The sequence below is a fragment of the Ammospiza nelsoni genome, chromosome 7, assembly GCF_027579445.1.
Source record: "Ammospiza nelsoni isolate bAmmNel1 chromosome 7, bAmmNel1.pri, whole genome shotgun sequence".
NCBI lineage: Eukaryota > Metazoa > Chordata > Aves > Passeriformes > Passerellidae > Ammospiza > Ammospiza nelsoni.
The window spans coordinates 23,239,475-23,253,114 of record NC_080639.1 but is presented as its reverse complement, the minus strand read 5'-3'; the positions used below and the strand labels follow the sequence as shown (position 1 = coordinate 23,253,114).

The window sequence follows — 13,640 nt, the reverse complement described above, 5'->3', positions numbered from 1 at the left end:
GAAATGGGATGCCAGACATTTTAAAATAGTTTTTGAAGGTAAAATGTTGGAAAGAAATCTTGGTTTGAGGCTGTTTTTAATAAATTTATTCGAATTGGTCAATAATATATAACGTAGTGGTCTGGATCATCAGGGACTGGCCAGAGGTACAGGCTTGGGTTTCAAATTTAGGATTCAGCCACACGACCAGTGGGATATTTGGGAAGGCAGGTTTAAATACAGCTGCATTATCTGCTAGGCAGATTTGGAACCAGGCAGTTAATTTGCAAATTTTGACTATGCATCCACAGTTCAGGTCTGCCTCTACTTGTTTCTTATTTTGTTTTATAAATGTTTTGAGTTTTCTTTGACCACAGTCATGGTTGTCCACAGATGAGCTGATTAGACTTATATAATGCCTGCTGACATAATCCCAGGAGAGTCTTTGGACAGTATCTCATTTGAGATGTCCATAAAGTAAAACAAGTTTAAACTGAGTTAATAAAAATAAACCTCAATTTCCTAATGATCTTCCTTTTTCCCTAAAGAAGGATATTAATACTTTATCCAAACCCCAGTAATATAATGGGAGAATTGAATAAGAGAGACATATGTAGACTAAAGAAAGTCAATAGATATAGGCTTATCATCAGGATTAAAGGAGAATGGCTATCATTAATTACTTTTCAGCTTACTCCACTCAACTGCAAAGATAAAATTTTAACCTGATCTAAGCAATCAGCTAAAACTTTGAATTCTTTATTTATTTTGGTTAAGAGAAATTGCTGAGCTTTTTTATATTGTTAATACCATTCTATGTATCGAGATGAAAGTTTGGTGTCTTTAGTACATGAGAAACCAACTGTTATCTTGTCTCTTTTTTTTTTTTTTTTAATTCAGGTTTCTAAACCAATTAGTGTTGAGTCTCATTGCAATCTGTGCATTTTCCATTAGGTCCCGTCCTTGATACCAATTCTGCTGTAACTTAAATTTCTGCATTTTTCATTTGTCAGTGTTTTCATATCTTTTAGAAATAGAGGTGTGCAAGATACACTTTTGTGTGTTTTCTAATTTTGATTTCCTCCACTTTTCAGGCTTCCAGCCTCTGATAGTTAAACCACCCAAAATTATTAATGCTGTAGTATGGATTTGTGCTTGTTACAAATCTGTACTGGAGTTTCTTTTTCCTTGGCACTTCTTTCTTGACACACCTATGCAGATCTCTCTTTTAGTCTTTTGTGTGTTAAACTAAACAAAGTAAATGTTTTCAGTTTCTTCTCAAATTTTCCCTGACCATTGTAGAAATCTTTCTCTTCCAGACAATAGATGATCAAAATCAAGAACAATAGAATTTTAATATAATTTATTTTGCATTAATGTTGATATCTATGTACTAGAAATATATTACCTGATAAATTAAAAATTTCATTTCATTTCCATAGGGTCATCATTTTGATAGCTCATAATTATTTGTGATCTACTTTGTACCCAAAATTTCACCCACTGCCGAGGTCTCAATTTTCAGCAGAAACTTAATAATCATCAAGTTCACGTATTTTCATTTTGCACTGTTAAATTTCACCTCAGTTTGATTCTTGTGGTCCTAGAGGTAATCCATGTCTTCCTGGTACTGTTCCAGTCTTCATATATATTAGCAGTGCTTTCCCATATCAGAAATTTCTCAACTATGATTTTTTGGCTGTAATTCATCCTATGCTCTGGTAATTTATAAAAATATGTAGTAAAACTGATCCCTCAAATTACTGCTGAGAAATATGCATTTGTGTTGTTCTTCTAGCTCTTTTGGTGCAGAACTACATAATTTCACCTTTCACAGTCTCCAGTATTTTGCACTGATTTCAGATGTTTTTATCATGATCATTAGTACTAGCAAACACAGCTTACACTTAATTTAAAAAGCTGAGTGACAGAGCTTCTGTTGCTTGCTCCCTCGCTGCTTAGGTCAGCTCTGTTTGGTATGAAACTGATTTGTGGTGGATTCAAAGTGACCATTATCTCACCTTGCGTAACTGACAAGAAATGAATTTTCTTTCTTTTTGTCCTGTGAAGAAGAATTAAATAAAAGCAAACTATATTTGTGAGTAATTTTTTGGATGACATAAAGTGGTACTTTTTGATAATCTAAAGGGGATGGGTTACAAGACTTTTGCTTTAACATCTCAGAATAAATATCTATATTTTTTTAAATGTTACTGTATTTCTACTCTGCATCTGCTTTAAAATTGTTAATGAAATGTTAAAATTTTCACTTTTGCAAAAAGGTAATGGCATTGACATGAGGAAAAGCATGGAGTAAGTTCAATGAAAGTATTCCATAAGCTGGGATAATTTACACAAAGAAATAATATTGTATTTCTGAGTGCATTTATCATTTGTACCGAGATCTTAACCAAACTCGGGAAAATAGTCTTCTACCTTGTGTTTTGCTAGTTTTTGAATTCTTCATGTGTCCAGCTGTAGGAGAGACCATGTGCTCTTTGTGGGCAGAAACTCTGCAGCGATGTGTTTGACAGCTGTGGGGAGAGCCCTGGCTGTGTATTTTTCACTTTCTGAGTGGGAATCTTCATGCAGTACAAGATTTGCACAGGGAGATCCCACATAATATTTATGAAAGGTTGCTTGGCAACCTACATTTTTATATCACTTCTTACCATCTTTCTGGCCTTTGTATCCCAGCAAGCAGCTTTTGGGGACTTGGAAGTGGCAACTTAGAGATGTGGGGTTGTACTGCCTTACATAGTTGTGAGTAGATACTGGACAGAATGAATTCAGAGCTCAGGGTTTGTACAGGAAAAAGTAACCTAATATATAGTGCCGGTGTATCATTATTTTTGTAAATTACCTTTGGAAATAAGAATATTACTGTTGGGGATATTCCTATTCCATACTGGTGTGGGGAAAGCTGTTTTCTCCTTTTATTGCTAAATTGCTCTTTGTCTTCTGAAGGTCCTTTTGTCTTCTTGTGCATATGCATTTATTTTTGTGTGTGTAGATTTAGTAATATTTTCTGGTTTGAAAGAGAATTAATGAGTTAATCTGGAGCAAGTTGAAAAGTGGCAGCTTTTGAGAACATTCCCAATGTTCAGAAGTGCCTCCCTGACTGCCACTGCCAGCAGCAGTAAAAAGACAGTGTCAGGTTGTTGGACATCAGGATTAACTCTCAGAGAATATGAAGAGCAGCATCAAGTTGGGCCTTATCTGGTTCTCTGCTGCACTTCAAAGCTTCCCTGACTGGCTCTGCCAGGCTGCTGGACACTCCACTGGAGACCCTGTACCAGTGTGTGGCAGGCAGTTCCCCTTCCCTGGAAATGTAGCATCCTTATGTTGAGGCAGTTGCACACTGGAAAAAGTGGAACCAGTTAAAAATGGTAGCAGGTAGCTTCTCCCTCTAAAGGGGAATATATGGTATTAATGGATGAGACCAGTTTGCTTTTATCAGTGCCATAATGTGAATTACTGTAAACTAAATTTGATTAACTCTTCAGCTACACAAAGGAGCGATTACCACAACTGTACAATAATAATGCTTAACAGGATAGGATCTGGGTGAATTAATTTAGAACTATTAGCTTCTACTTTCAGCTTCTGCTTATATTTTAAAGTAAAGAAGGACATCCAAATTAATTTGAATAACACTTGAAGCAAGCTGAAGTTAAATTAGGGTAGAGTTTTTTCTTCCAAGTTTTATTTGTCAGTAAAATTCAGTTGGTAGCAAAGTGTTTCAATATGTCTTGAGAGAAAATTCCTGCGTGTTTAAGTAGCTGAACTGAATGCCTCAAAATTAGTATCTCACTAAGTGAACACAAATAATTGTTCTATGGGTCTGGAATTCAGAGAAATTGCAAAATGATACTTTTACCAGTTTGGTGGCACTGTTTCATCTTAGGTCTGTGAAATTTTTTTTTTGTTTGTTTGTGTGTTTGCTGCCATAATACTAGCAACAGCAAATATAAATAATGGTTTATAATAATAAATTCCACTAGGAAATTTCACTTTGTGTAAAACATATGTTTTAATTAAAAAAAAATCCAGTTATTACTTTGTAGTTCTAATAATTTTAAAATTATTAAGGAGGTTGCTGTACATTGTTTGCTTGTAAGGTCTCTCTTATAAGAAGAAATTCATGCATGATTGTTTTGTTTGATATCAAACCACATTTTTGCTGTCATAACACTGGCACATTTTCAAGTCATGCTGTTTTCTGGCTGCTAGCAGGGAGTAATGGAAACAATGCAGTGATCATGCAATTTATTAAAAATAGACAATAAAATACTAGGGAAGTGATGCTTCTATTTTATTAGGGACTAGGATTCATAAGGCTTCATAAAAATAGCTATTTCAGTATCACAGAGGAATTAAGATACCTTGCTGCCTGTGAGTTGTTTATAATTTATTTCTGGTGATTTTCCTTTAGATCAGATTGTGATGCTTCTTGTGAATGGTGACTGTGCTTGCTGAGGAGTGGTCATGCAAGCAAAATCTGATAACCTCGATATGTCGCTTCATCTGCTGTTTTTCTTTCGTTAATGCAAAGCTGGTTACATAATATCTAATTTCTCCTTTAGCTGACCAGAGATGAAAACAAAATCTATAATGGCAGTGCTAGGTTTTATAAAAAACGCGAGTGAGGAGTTGAAGGATGTGGCTTGTTCTGTTTGGACGCTGCAGGATTGCTTTAAGCAGTAAGCTTACTGTTTTCAGATGGCATTAGCAGCATCAGTGATATAGCTGTGTCAGCCTCCTCGACTGCTGGATGTCTGTAATCACACCGAGGAAACTATATTTAAGATCTGATATCTTGAGGGTAATGACTCCAGCACTTATTGATGGACAGAATGGCTGTTAATGCTTTCTTCACTAGCCCAGAAGATTTTGAAAGATAGATAAGTCTGTGATGTACTTTGATAAGACAGGAAATGCAATTTTTGGGGGTCTCTGGAAATAGAAAGGTCATGCAGCTTGGAACCGGTGAGACATTACAGTCCCTAAGTCATCAGGTACGACCTCATGATTTATATGAATATTTCTAACACAGGGTTTGTTTTACAGTTTTAGGTCATTTGCAATCTCTTTGTCTGTGTAATTGCTTCATGTTGGATTTGCGACAGGATTTATAGGCTAGACTGTTTACATAAGCAGAGCAATGTATATGTTGGAATTCTAATGTGCTCATTTATATTTGAAAAATGTAAGATTATTCTCTATATATTTTTAACCTGTTTTATTGTGAACATGTTTTCTTTTAACTAACTAATGGTGAAAGGTTATCCCTTTGCTGCAATGTAAAATGACAGGATTGTATTGCATTTTTATTTTGCTTTATCTTTGCATGACACACAAAAGCTATTGTGATTGTGTTTGTTTGTCATATGAAATGCAGTATAAGGCAACTGTTTACCTACAGTGCCAGGTTATTTAAAACAACGTATCACATTGTGTAACAGGACAGGGCTATTCTGCAGGCACAGATCTTGCTTCATTTTGCAGCAGTAGATTCTTTTTCTTTTTGCTTCATTTCAAATCAGTTTTAAAAATAGCTCATGAAACATAACGGTGAAAGTTTGGCAAGATAACTATCCTCTTTTTAATTATTGCACTCAGTGACGCATACTAATACTAATGGGTTGTAGAAGATTAATGTCTTTAACATTTAGAATGTTATTAAAAACCAGAATAATTTTATTGAAGCATGTCTCCTTGTTTTGTTTTGGTTTTTTTTTTGGTAACTGCTGTCAACTTTATTGCAAGAGTAATACTAGTGGATCTGCTAATGTGTTGTGATGATGTATAGGAAAGTCAGAGTACATGAAAGAAAGCAGATATATGGGTATTTTACATAGGAAGATAGTGGCCTAATTTCATATATGGAACACAGAAGAGATTTGGAGATACTGTTAGCACTTTTGGTGTTATAAACGTTAGGTAATGGCTGATATATTCCCTTGAATACATCATAGAGCAATTATATTTAAAATTGTAAGATAAATTTATTTTAAAAAGGGATATTCGACTCCATCTTAAGAAATTCTACATATATTTGCAGAACATTTCCATGGCAACGTGTTTGACCATGTGTTTTAAAAGCTCAGCTGAAGCCTGAAAGTAGTGGCAATTTTCTGTCTCTTGCTTTACCCTGTGGAGCAGCAATTTTCACGTATAACTGGACAGCAGATTGGCAGGGGTGAGAGGTATTTTCTGACCACAAAGCACAGGATTAAGTGATCAAGATTTAAAAATATTTTCATGTATCCACCTAGAAATGTAAACATGTAAGTCATGGATTTGATTTTGCATTTGGAACTATATTCTGGTTTCACCTCTTTAATAACATTTTGGTGAAGCTGTATGTGTGTGGGAGGCAACAGAAGATCAGACTTAGGTTTGTGCAGCAATGGTAAAAATGTATTTTAATTTTTAATTCAAAACATATTTGTAGAAAATATTGTATTACTTGTACTGACCATAAATTCCAGTTTCACAGTCTGCTTTATTTATCTTACATTCTTCTTAATAATGGGCAAAGACTGCCCTCCTCTTAAGCTTGATTAAGTTTGGCATGATTTAACTATACCTTTCTCTTGCTACAAGATCCTTTTAATCTGTTAGAATTTATTTTCAGTATTTTGATGTATTAGCCACAATGAGTACATTCTGTTTCTTGGCATTGGAATGAAATTCCTGAAAGTATTGGTTTCATGGTATTTTGGTGCTTTGCAGAGTATTTATAGACCTTTTAATAGGACCAACCCTCCCCAGTTCTTTGTTTTCCTTATTCAATTTACAGTCTTGACTTAGCTTCATTTTGAAGTGGCTTCTTTGCTCATTTGAAATAATTAGATCTCCATGGAATTTTGCATCTGGAAACTACAGCAGTAGGTTGTGCTTGTCCTGGACTCTCATCACTTACACTAATTCTGCAAACTGCATTCTGTGGATGGTTTTGGAATGTATCATTGATATAACCTCCAGTAGTGCAGTAGACATCCATTGCAGCCTGTTGACAATGGAAACTACAGAGGAAAATGAATTGGTGAAAAATGCTTGCTTGAGGAAGTTTGTGCTTAGGTCATTCTGTTTTGAAGCAACACTATTGCTGACTATTGCAAGTGAGTTTGAATATGTTTTTTCACTCAAAGGACATAGTCCCATTAGGACATAAGCCCTTGTTCATTTGGAGGGGGGAGAGAGTAACACCCCAGAAGAATATATTAAGAAAGTAAAGCTGTTTTGTAAGAGAGGAAATTGCAGCAAGATAGAGTTAGACACATGAGAGCACGGAATTGGACTGAAGTGATCTGAAAACTCAAAATTACAAACTATTTTGCTTCTTTTACTTGTTTAAGTCCCACATCCAGCCTCCTAAAAAAAAAAGTTTGAAAGATTGCTGATGTTTTATATTTGCTCTTGCTGCACAAGAGCAGAGTCATTGAATCCAGGGCACTGTGTTAGTAGCAATTTAACAGGAAGACATTTTTGTGCTTTCTTCAAAACTGTATGATCTCTCTTCAAGATGATTGGTACTGTCAGTATTTAAAGAATGCTGTGTAAGGAAGGATCTCTCTAAATAGAGAATTCTTTTCCCTTGACTGAGCATAACGAATGTGCATCCATGACTATGAGTTTCCTTATCTTTAAAACATTGCAATTTACAGGACTCTGATAAAGATCTTGTAGCGGAACACTATTTTAAGAACAGATGGGCAAGAAGCCAAATATTTGTGTTATTTACCAACTTTAAACAAGAATGCTCTTACTCGTGCACTTACACAGTTGTGGTGCTTTTACTTGTTACTGGTGGCTGTCCTGATTCCACAGTGCTGACTTTTTTTGTAGGTTGTAGTACCAGTTTTTAAGGAAATGAGAACACTGGGACAAATGGGAGATTGTGACCAAACATTTGCAAAACATTAGAAGCAAAAAGTACTTTCAGAGGTTGCTGAAAGAATTCAAGTGTTTTTGGTGTACATAAACCTCCTTCCTAAGACATGACCCTCTTCTCTGGTCAAATTCTTCTCAGTATTTTAATTAATGTTTCAAGTCATTGGGCCTAATGACCAGAATTAGGGAAGGCTTACTATAAGCATATCAGAAAGGTGTAAAACATAAAGTAACAGCATAAATATGAAATAGGTAACCACTGCATGGTCACAAAATACATAGCTACACAATGACTGGAGTGTTCTAAGAATGTTCCAATCTATTTAGTGTTGTATATCATCACATGGTCATTCTGAATAAAGATTATTCAAAGGAATTTTGCTAAGATGCAGTCTGAAAATGTGAATAAATCAAATAATAATCATAATAACAAATTATACTATGGTAATATGTTAAAAAATTAGAATAGAGTCATATTTAGTTCCCAAAAATTCCTGTAGAGGTGGAACCACCTAAGATGAAGTAGTAGGGAAGACAAGCATATTAATGCAGTAAAAGAGAATATGCATTACTTAGAGTGGCATTTTTGAGAGAAGAAACTATCACAGTTCATTCTCTCTCTCTCTCTTTCTCCACCCTGTGCCTCTCCTTTCACCCTCCCATCCCATAATAAGCCTCCTAAAGACTATGACTTATTCATGTTATTTCTTGTTTCCTTGCAGGACCATATTTGTTTTGCCTTACTTAAATTTTCAATAAATGTTTTTAATGGAAGAACCCCATTAACATGAGTGCTGTTACACTACTGCAGCCAGTGGCTTTGCTGTCAATATAATTTCTTTTAAGTAGAAGCTGATCCATAATTCTGGTAAATTTGTATAGATTGCTTCATTAATAAACTCAATATTAACTACAGCTCATACAGCATAAACTCCACAGTGCTGGCCATACTGTTCTCAGTGTGACCCTAAAATTGCTTTCCTTGATCATTTAAACAATGTAGGTACCAGTGAGGAGACCACAAGATGTGACTGGTGATAAGGTGGCAAAAAGCTGCTATTCCCTTTATTAAGGGCACCAGGTTTTTTCTTATGTTGAAGTGATCCTTCAAATATTTCATTTGTATCCATTTGCTCTTACCCTGTCACTGGGCAGCCCCAAGAGTCAGGGCTGGGCGTTCTCTATGTTGCCGCCAGTGAGGGAGTTGTATGTTCTGATAAAACACCTCTGAGCCTTCTCGTTTGAGGCTGGACCAGTCCCAGTGCTCTCAGCCTCTCCTTTGATGACCTTTGTGGTCCTTTACTGGCCTTACTTCATTATGTCCGTTTCACTCACGTAAGAAGGGAATCCAGGCCTGCTCAGACATCTCCAGTTATGTCTCAACAGGGCTCGCTAGAGGGACAGAATCACATTATCTGGTAAGGAATCTTGGATTGTCTGTTAACTAGTCAATTAATTACAGAAAAATTTGCACAGAAATCCTTGAAAAATGAGGACTGAATGCACAGAAAATTATAATTGGTAATCTTGTGGGGAAGGAAAGCTTTGAAAATAGCTTAGCTTCATTCATAGCAGTCATTTTAGTAATGAAACCTCCTGTTGTTTTGAAATATCTTATGTGGAATCTACACCCCCCCAATACTAATTGACATAAGCAGGGAATAAATCCTGAAGAGAAAGGCTAGACTAATATTTTGAGCTGAGCAAACTTCAAAGCAACTGAATAAAATGATATTATCTAGTATGATATCACTAATCAAAAAACCCCAAAAAGGTAAACTAAATGAAATATGACCTAGAGGGATTCAAGAGTTGTGGTTTTAGTCAACTTGACAAAAATAATTTGTTAATTTCTAGTTTTGCTTAAAATTCAGAGTAAACTCAGAGTTCTCAAATGTTCTCGAGCAGCCATTAACTGATAAAAAATATTCAGCTTGGTATATTGAATGATGTAAAAAAAGGAATTAAGGGACATGAGGGAGTGTTGAGGTATAGAAAATTTTTCTCTTTTTTATGATAGCTTCCCTCTGTTACCCCAGGCTGCTTAAATGAAGCAAAAATTTATATAGGAGCCTTCAGTGATTTAAGATCCATCCGTTTCTCTCCTGCTAGCATAATGAGTTCACTTGTTTAAATTTTCTTTATTAAAGATTTTATGCAGGCACACAGAGTCATTAAAATCCATGCAAGGAATCATACCCATATGGTTTGTATCCACATTTAACGCAATTAAAAGTATTCTAGCCAAAGCAGTATCAGTTTTATGTCTCAATCCTGTGATTAGAACTTTCTGGGAAAGGCAGTGTCATATTTATGTCTGAATCCTGCAAGTGGAAAAGGAGAGAAATACCTTGTCCTTATACTGATTAGGGGAGTTCCAGTTATACGTGGCCATTTAGATGTGTAGTTCTGTTTCGGAGATGGGAATTGGTGTGGTGGAGAGCAAGTTTATGATACGAGGGCATGAACTACACTTCAGGCGATTTCTGTCTGAGAGGTAACCATGTAGGTCAGTTATACCAGCTGATGTCTCATTTTAGTTCATTTTAAAAGGATATTTAAATGTTAATGTTCTTTTTTCCTGCTAAGGTTATCTGAAATACTTTAAACTTGAAAAATAGCAGTCCTTCTCTTTCCCTTTTTTCCTTCCCATCGTTTTCTAACTTTTCTAGTCTGTTTTGGTGAATAAAGAATTTGAGACTCCATACAAATACGTGTGTCTTAAGCAGTGGTTGTGCACATCAGAACTTGTAATTTAAGATCAGACAACTTCTAATTTATAAGAAAGTTGAGATTGATTGGTGTTACCTTAGTGTTGTCTTCCAGGCAACATTTGTAATGGAGTTCACTGAATGATCAATAGAAAAATCTAATACATATGAAAACCACCAAATGATAATTTCATAGCAGTGACAATAATACAGTGATTTTTTATTGGGTTTTATGTGCTGCTGAAGATTACTGCTGGGTGCTTAGATTCCACATGACAAGCGTAGGCCTAGCTCTGTGAGGACTACTAAGGATGAAGCTCAATGTCTGATAACTGTGACTTGATCTTTAGACTCTCAGTTAAGGTGGTTGTACTAATACATGTCAAAAATAAGACATTTTCGATTACCTGTGCACAGGATTTAATGCCAGTGGCTGGGTAATGCCAGTGAAGTTTACCTGACATATGAAACGTGAAACATATGGAAATGGAAAGCTGTGTTGATGTTCTTGTCTTCCAGAAGGAGCTGAAGACCTCTTTCTTTCTTTGGCAACTTGGTTTCTTTGTTGCCTTCGGCAGACTGGATCCTCTGCTGGATCTCAGTGTTCTGTCACCAGTCCTTCTGCACGTAGTCATGAGTGAATTTCTCATTGCTGCTCACTGAATGTCTCACAGTGACTCACTGGGTTTTGTTATTGCCCAGTCTGCCTTCTGCTCCCCTCCTCCTCTTTCCTGAGTGATTTTCTAGTTTCTAGGGTGCAGATGTGCTGAAATTTCTCAGCCATTTAACTTCTAATGCAAACACGCATATTTGCCATGGATGTCAGTGAAAGATGTAATTTGTGCTGTCAAGAGTAGTTACTAGCACTGCCTTGTGTCCTGAGCATCTACAGCAACAGAAACCTCAGCACAGAAGTGAGACATACTCTGAGTCCTTTTCTTGACTCCTTCAAGAGATAAGAACTGTTGTTTCCTTTTTAGTATCATTTGCAATTGCAGAGACAAGAATTAAATATACATTTTAAGTGATGTCTGTATCATCAGCTATAAACAAATTTTGCTGGTAATTGCTTAGACTTTATTTCCCTCATGGGCTTCCTTTCATGTTCATAGAAGTGTCATTATCAATTTCTCCTTTAATTTCCATTTAATTTTCCTGTCTTTGCTTGGCTGCACTATACACACCTATAGTTCTCTAATTTAATTTAGGAATGTAAAGAATGGCATCTTTCTTGGAGAACTGAAAAATCTCTTATTCTGTTTCTTTAAGTCATAGCAAACAAGATTCAGGCTCTTTTGCTTTGGACACTTTTGGCAGCTTCTTCCTTACAGAGCTGGGCAGCAGGGATCCTGTAGAGTAAATTGGTTAAGCCTTAGAGCCAGTGCTGTTCCCATAATGGATGTTCCTGCCTTCCCAGCACGTTCATCACCAAATATCTTCCTCTCCTGGTTTGCAGGCTGCCATTTGGGACAGGCACATACACTGATCCAGCAGAGCACAGGGGAACAGCACCACACTTCTCAGAGAACAGCAGGTTTAAGTTCAAAGGTATGAAGGGAGATTTCAAATAAGGATGTTACACACCAAATACAGTGTTTCACCTGTAGAATTTGGGATTATAAGCAGCCTTTGGTTGACTAAAATATATTCTGTTGGAAGGATATGCAAATTTGATACTGCTTCTAGGCTGGCTAGAAATATAAACCAGCGTAAGAGTAAGAAGGAAACTGAGCAAGTAGGGACATTCAGAAAGTGTTTAAAACAAGACACATCAAATACAAGGTAATAATAATACAGAATTTCATTTTTTCTCATTGACAGATTAAAAACGCCATCACATCTTTGCTAATATTTTGTCATAATTTGCCATAATCATTACTTTTGTGATTCAGGATGATGGAAAATCAACAAGAATGAGAATAATAATGAATAAAATTTTCAAGGAAATCATAGCAGTATCTATTAATAGAACTATGCACAAGATTTATTGACTTGATCCTTTGCTGTTGAAAAGGAGAATTTCTCATCTATTACTTAGTAATTAATCAGTAGTCTCTTGCTACTCCCCTCCTCTCCTCCCGGTACTCTTTTTAGCAGATAAATATTAAATGGGCATAGATAGAGTGATAGGCTAAATTTGATGTTCCAGTGCTTGTGAGGTTGGATGATCAAGCTTCCAGAGTGCCCTTGCAAGTCAAATCCACTGCTAAAAGGAGAAGTGGGGACATTTGCCTTTTTTGGTTATCTTCTTTTATTCCTCTACAAAAAAATACTTCAGTTTAAATGTAGAATGTACAGGGAGAAGCCATTTCAGTCTTTAGTGGTCTTATAAAAGCCTTGGGCCTTCTTTGTTTGAAGGATGGACAAAGATTTAAGGAAGACATCCTTCTGTTCTTCTGGGTTCCTGTTGTTGCTTCTCATCTCTCACAGAATTTTTCTGTGCACTGTGCCAGTTTAAAATAAGCTCATTCTAAGCAGAGCAAAGCTCTTGTGATATGCACAGTTTAAAGTGTGCTGTTGCAGTCCATGGCAGTGCTGTATTTCAAGATAATTTTTATCTGGACTCTCATCTAGCTCCCATAGACTACACAGGAGTTGTGCAAGGTGCAAGCTAACGTAGGATTTCATACACCTTTTGAAGAGTAATGTCTTTGTGTGTTATGTTTTTATCTACTGAGAATTCTACCACTTGTAAATGGATTTGTAATCCTGATGGATTACAAACCTACTTCCTAGAGTCTTGTATTCTGCCATATTTATATCAGCAGATGAAATTATCTTAGAGAATTAATTTTTCAAAGAAAATAAAATTATTCTGTATTTCCATTTCTAAGCGTGTGTGCCTCTGTTTTTCAAGTGTGCATACTTGTGACTGTAATAGCATATCAGTCACAGCAGAGGAGTGGTTTTCAATTAACTTTTTCCTTTTTTTTTCTTTTTAGATAAGTCAACTCCTATTTAATGTGTTAGCTGAAATCTGTGGTTGCTGTTTAGCAGATCTGATTACACCCTTATTTGGGGACCAAAAACCCTGTGCAACTTTCTGGGATA

At 36.0% G+C, this 13,640-nt stretch overlaps 1 protein-coding gene across 8 annotated transcripts in view; it reads left to right on the top strand.

The window, feature by feature from the left end:
• Positions 1 to 13,640, top strand: part of SLC4A10 (solute carrier family 4 member 10) — a 146,994-nt gene that overhangs the window by 27,041 nt on the left and 106,313 nt on the right. For 5 of the 8 annotated variants that reach the window (XM_059475480.1, XM_059475479.1, XM_059475485.1 and 2 more), the window contains exon 1: positions 4,718 to 4,997. The exons of 2 other annotated variants lie outside the window; for them this stretch is intronic. In XM_059475480.1, coding sequence (XP_059331463.1) covers positions 4,917 to 4,997 — 81 coding nt within the window. In that variant the 5' untranslated portion in view covers positions 4,718 to 4,916. Of the gene's footprint in view, positions 1 to 4,717; positions 4,998 to 13,640 lie in introns of those variants that run through there. One more of the 8 variants, XM_059475482.1, reaches the window with a different exon arrangement.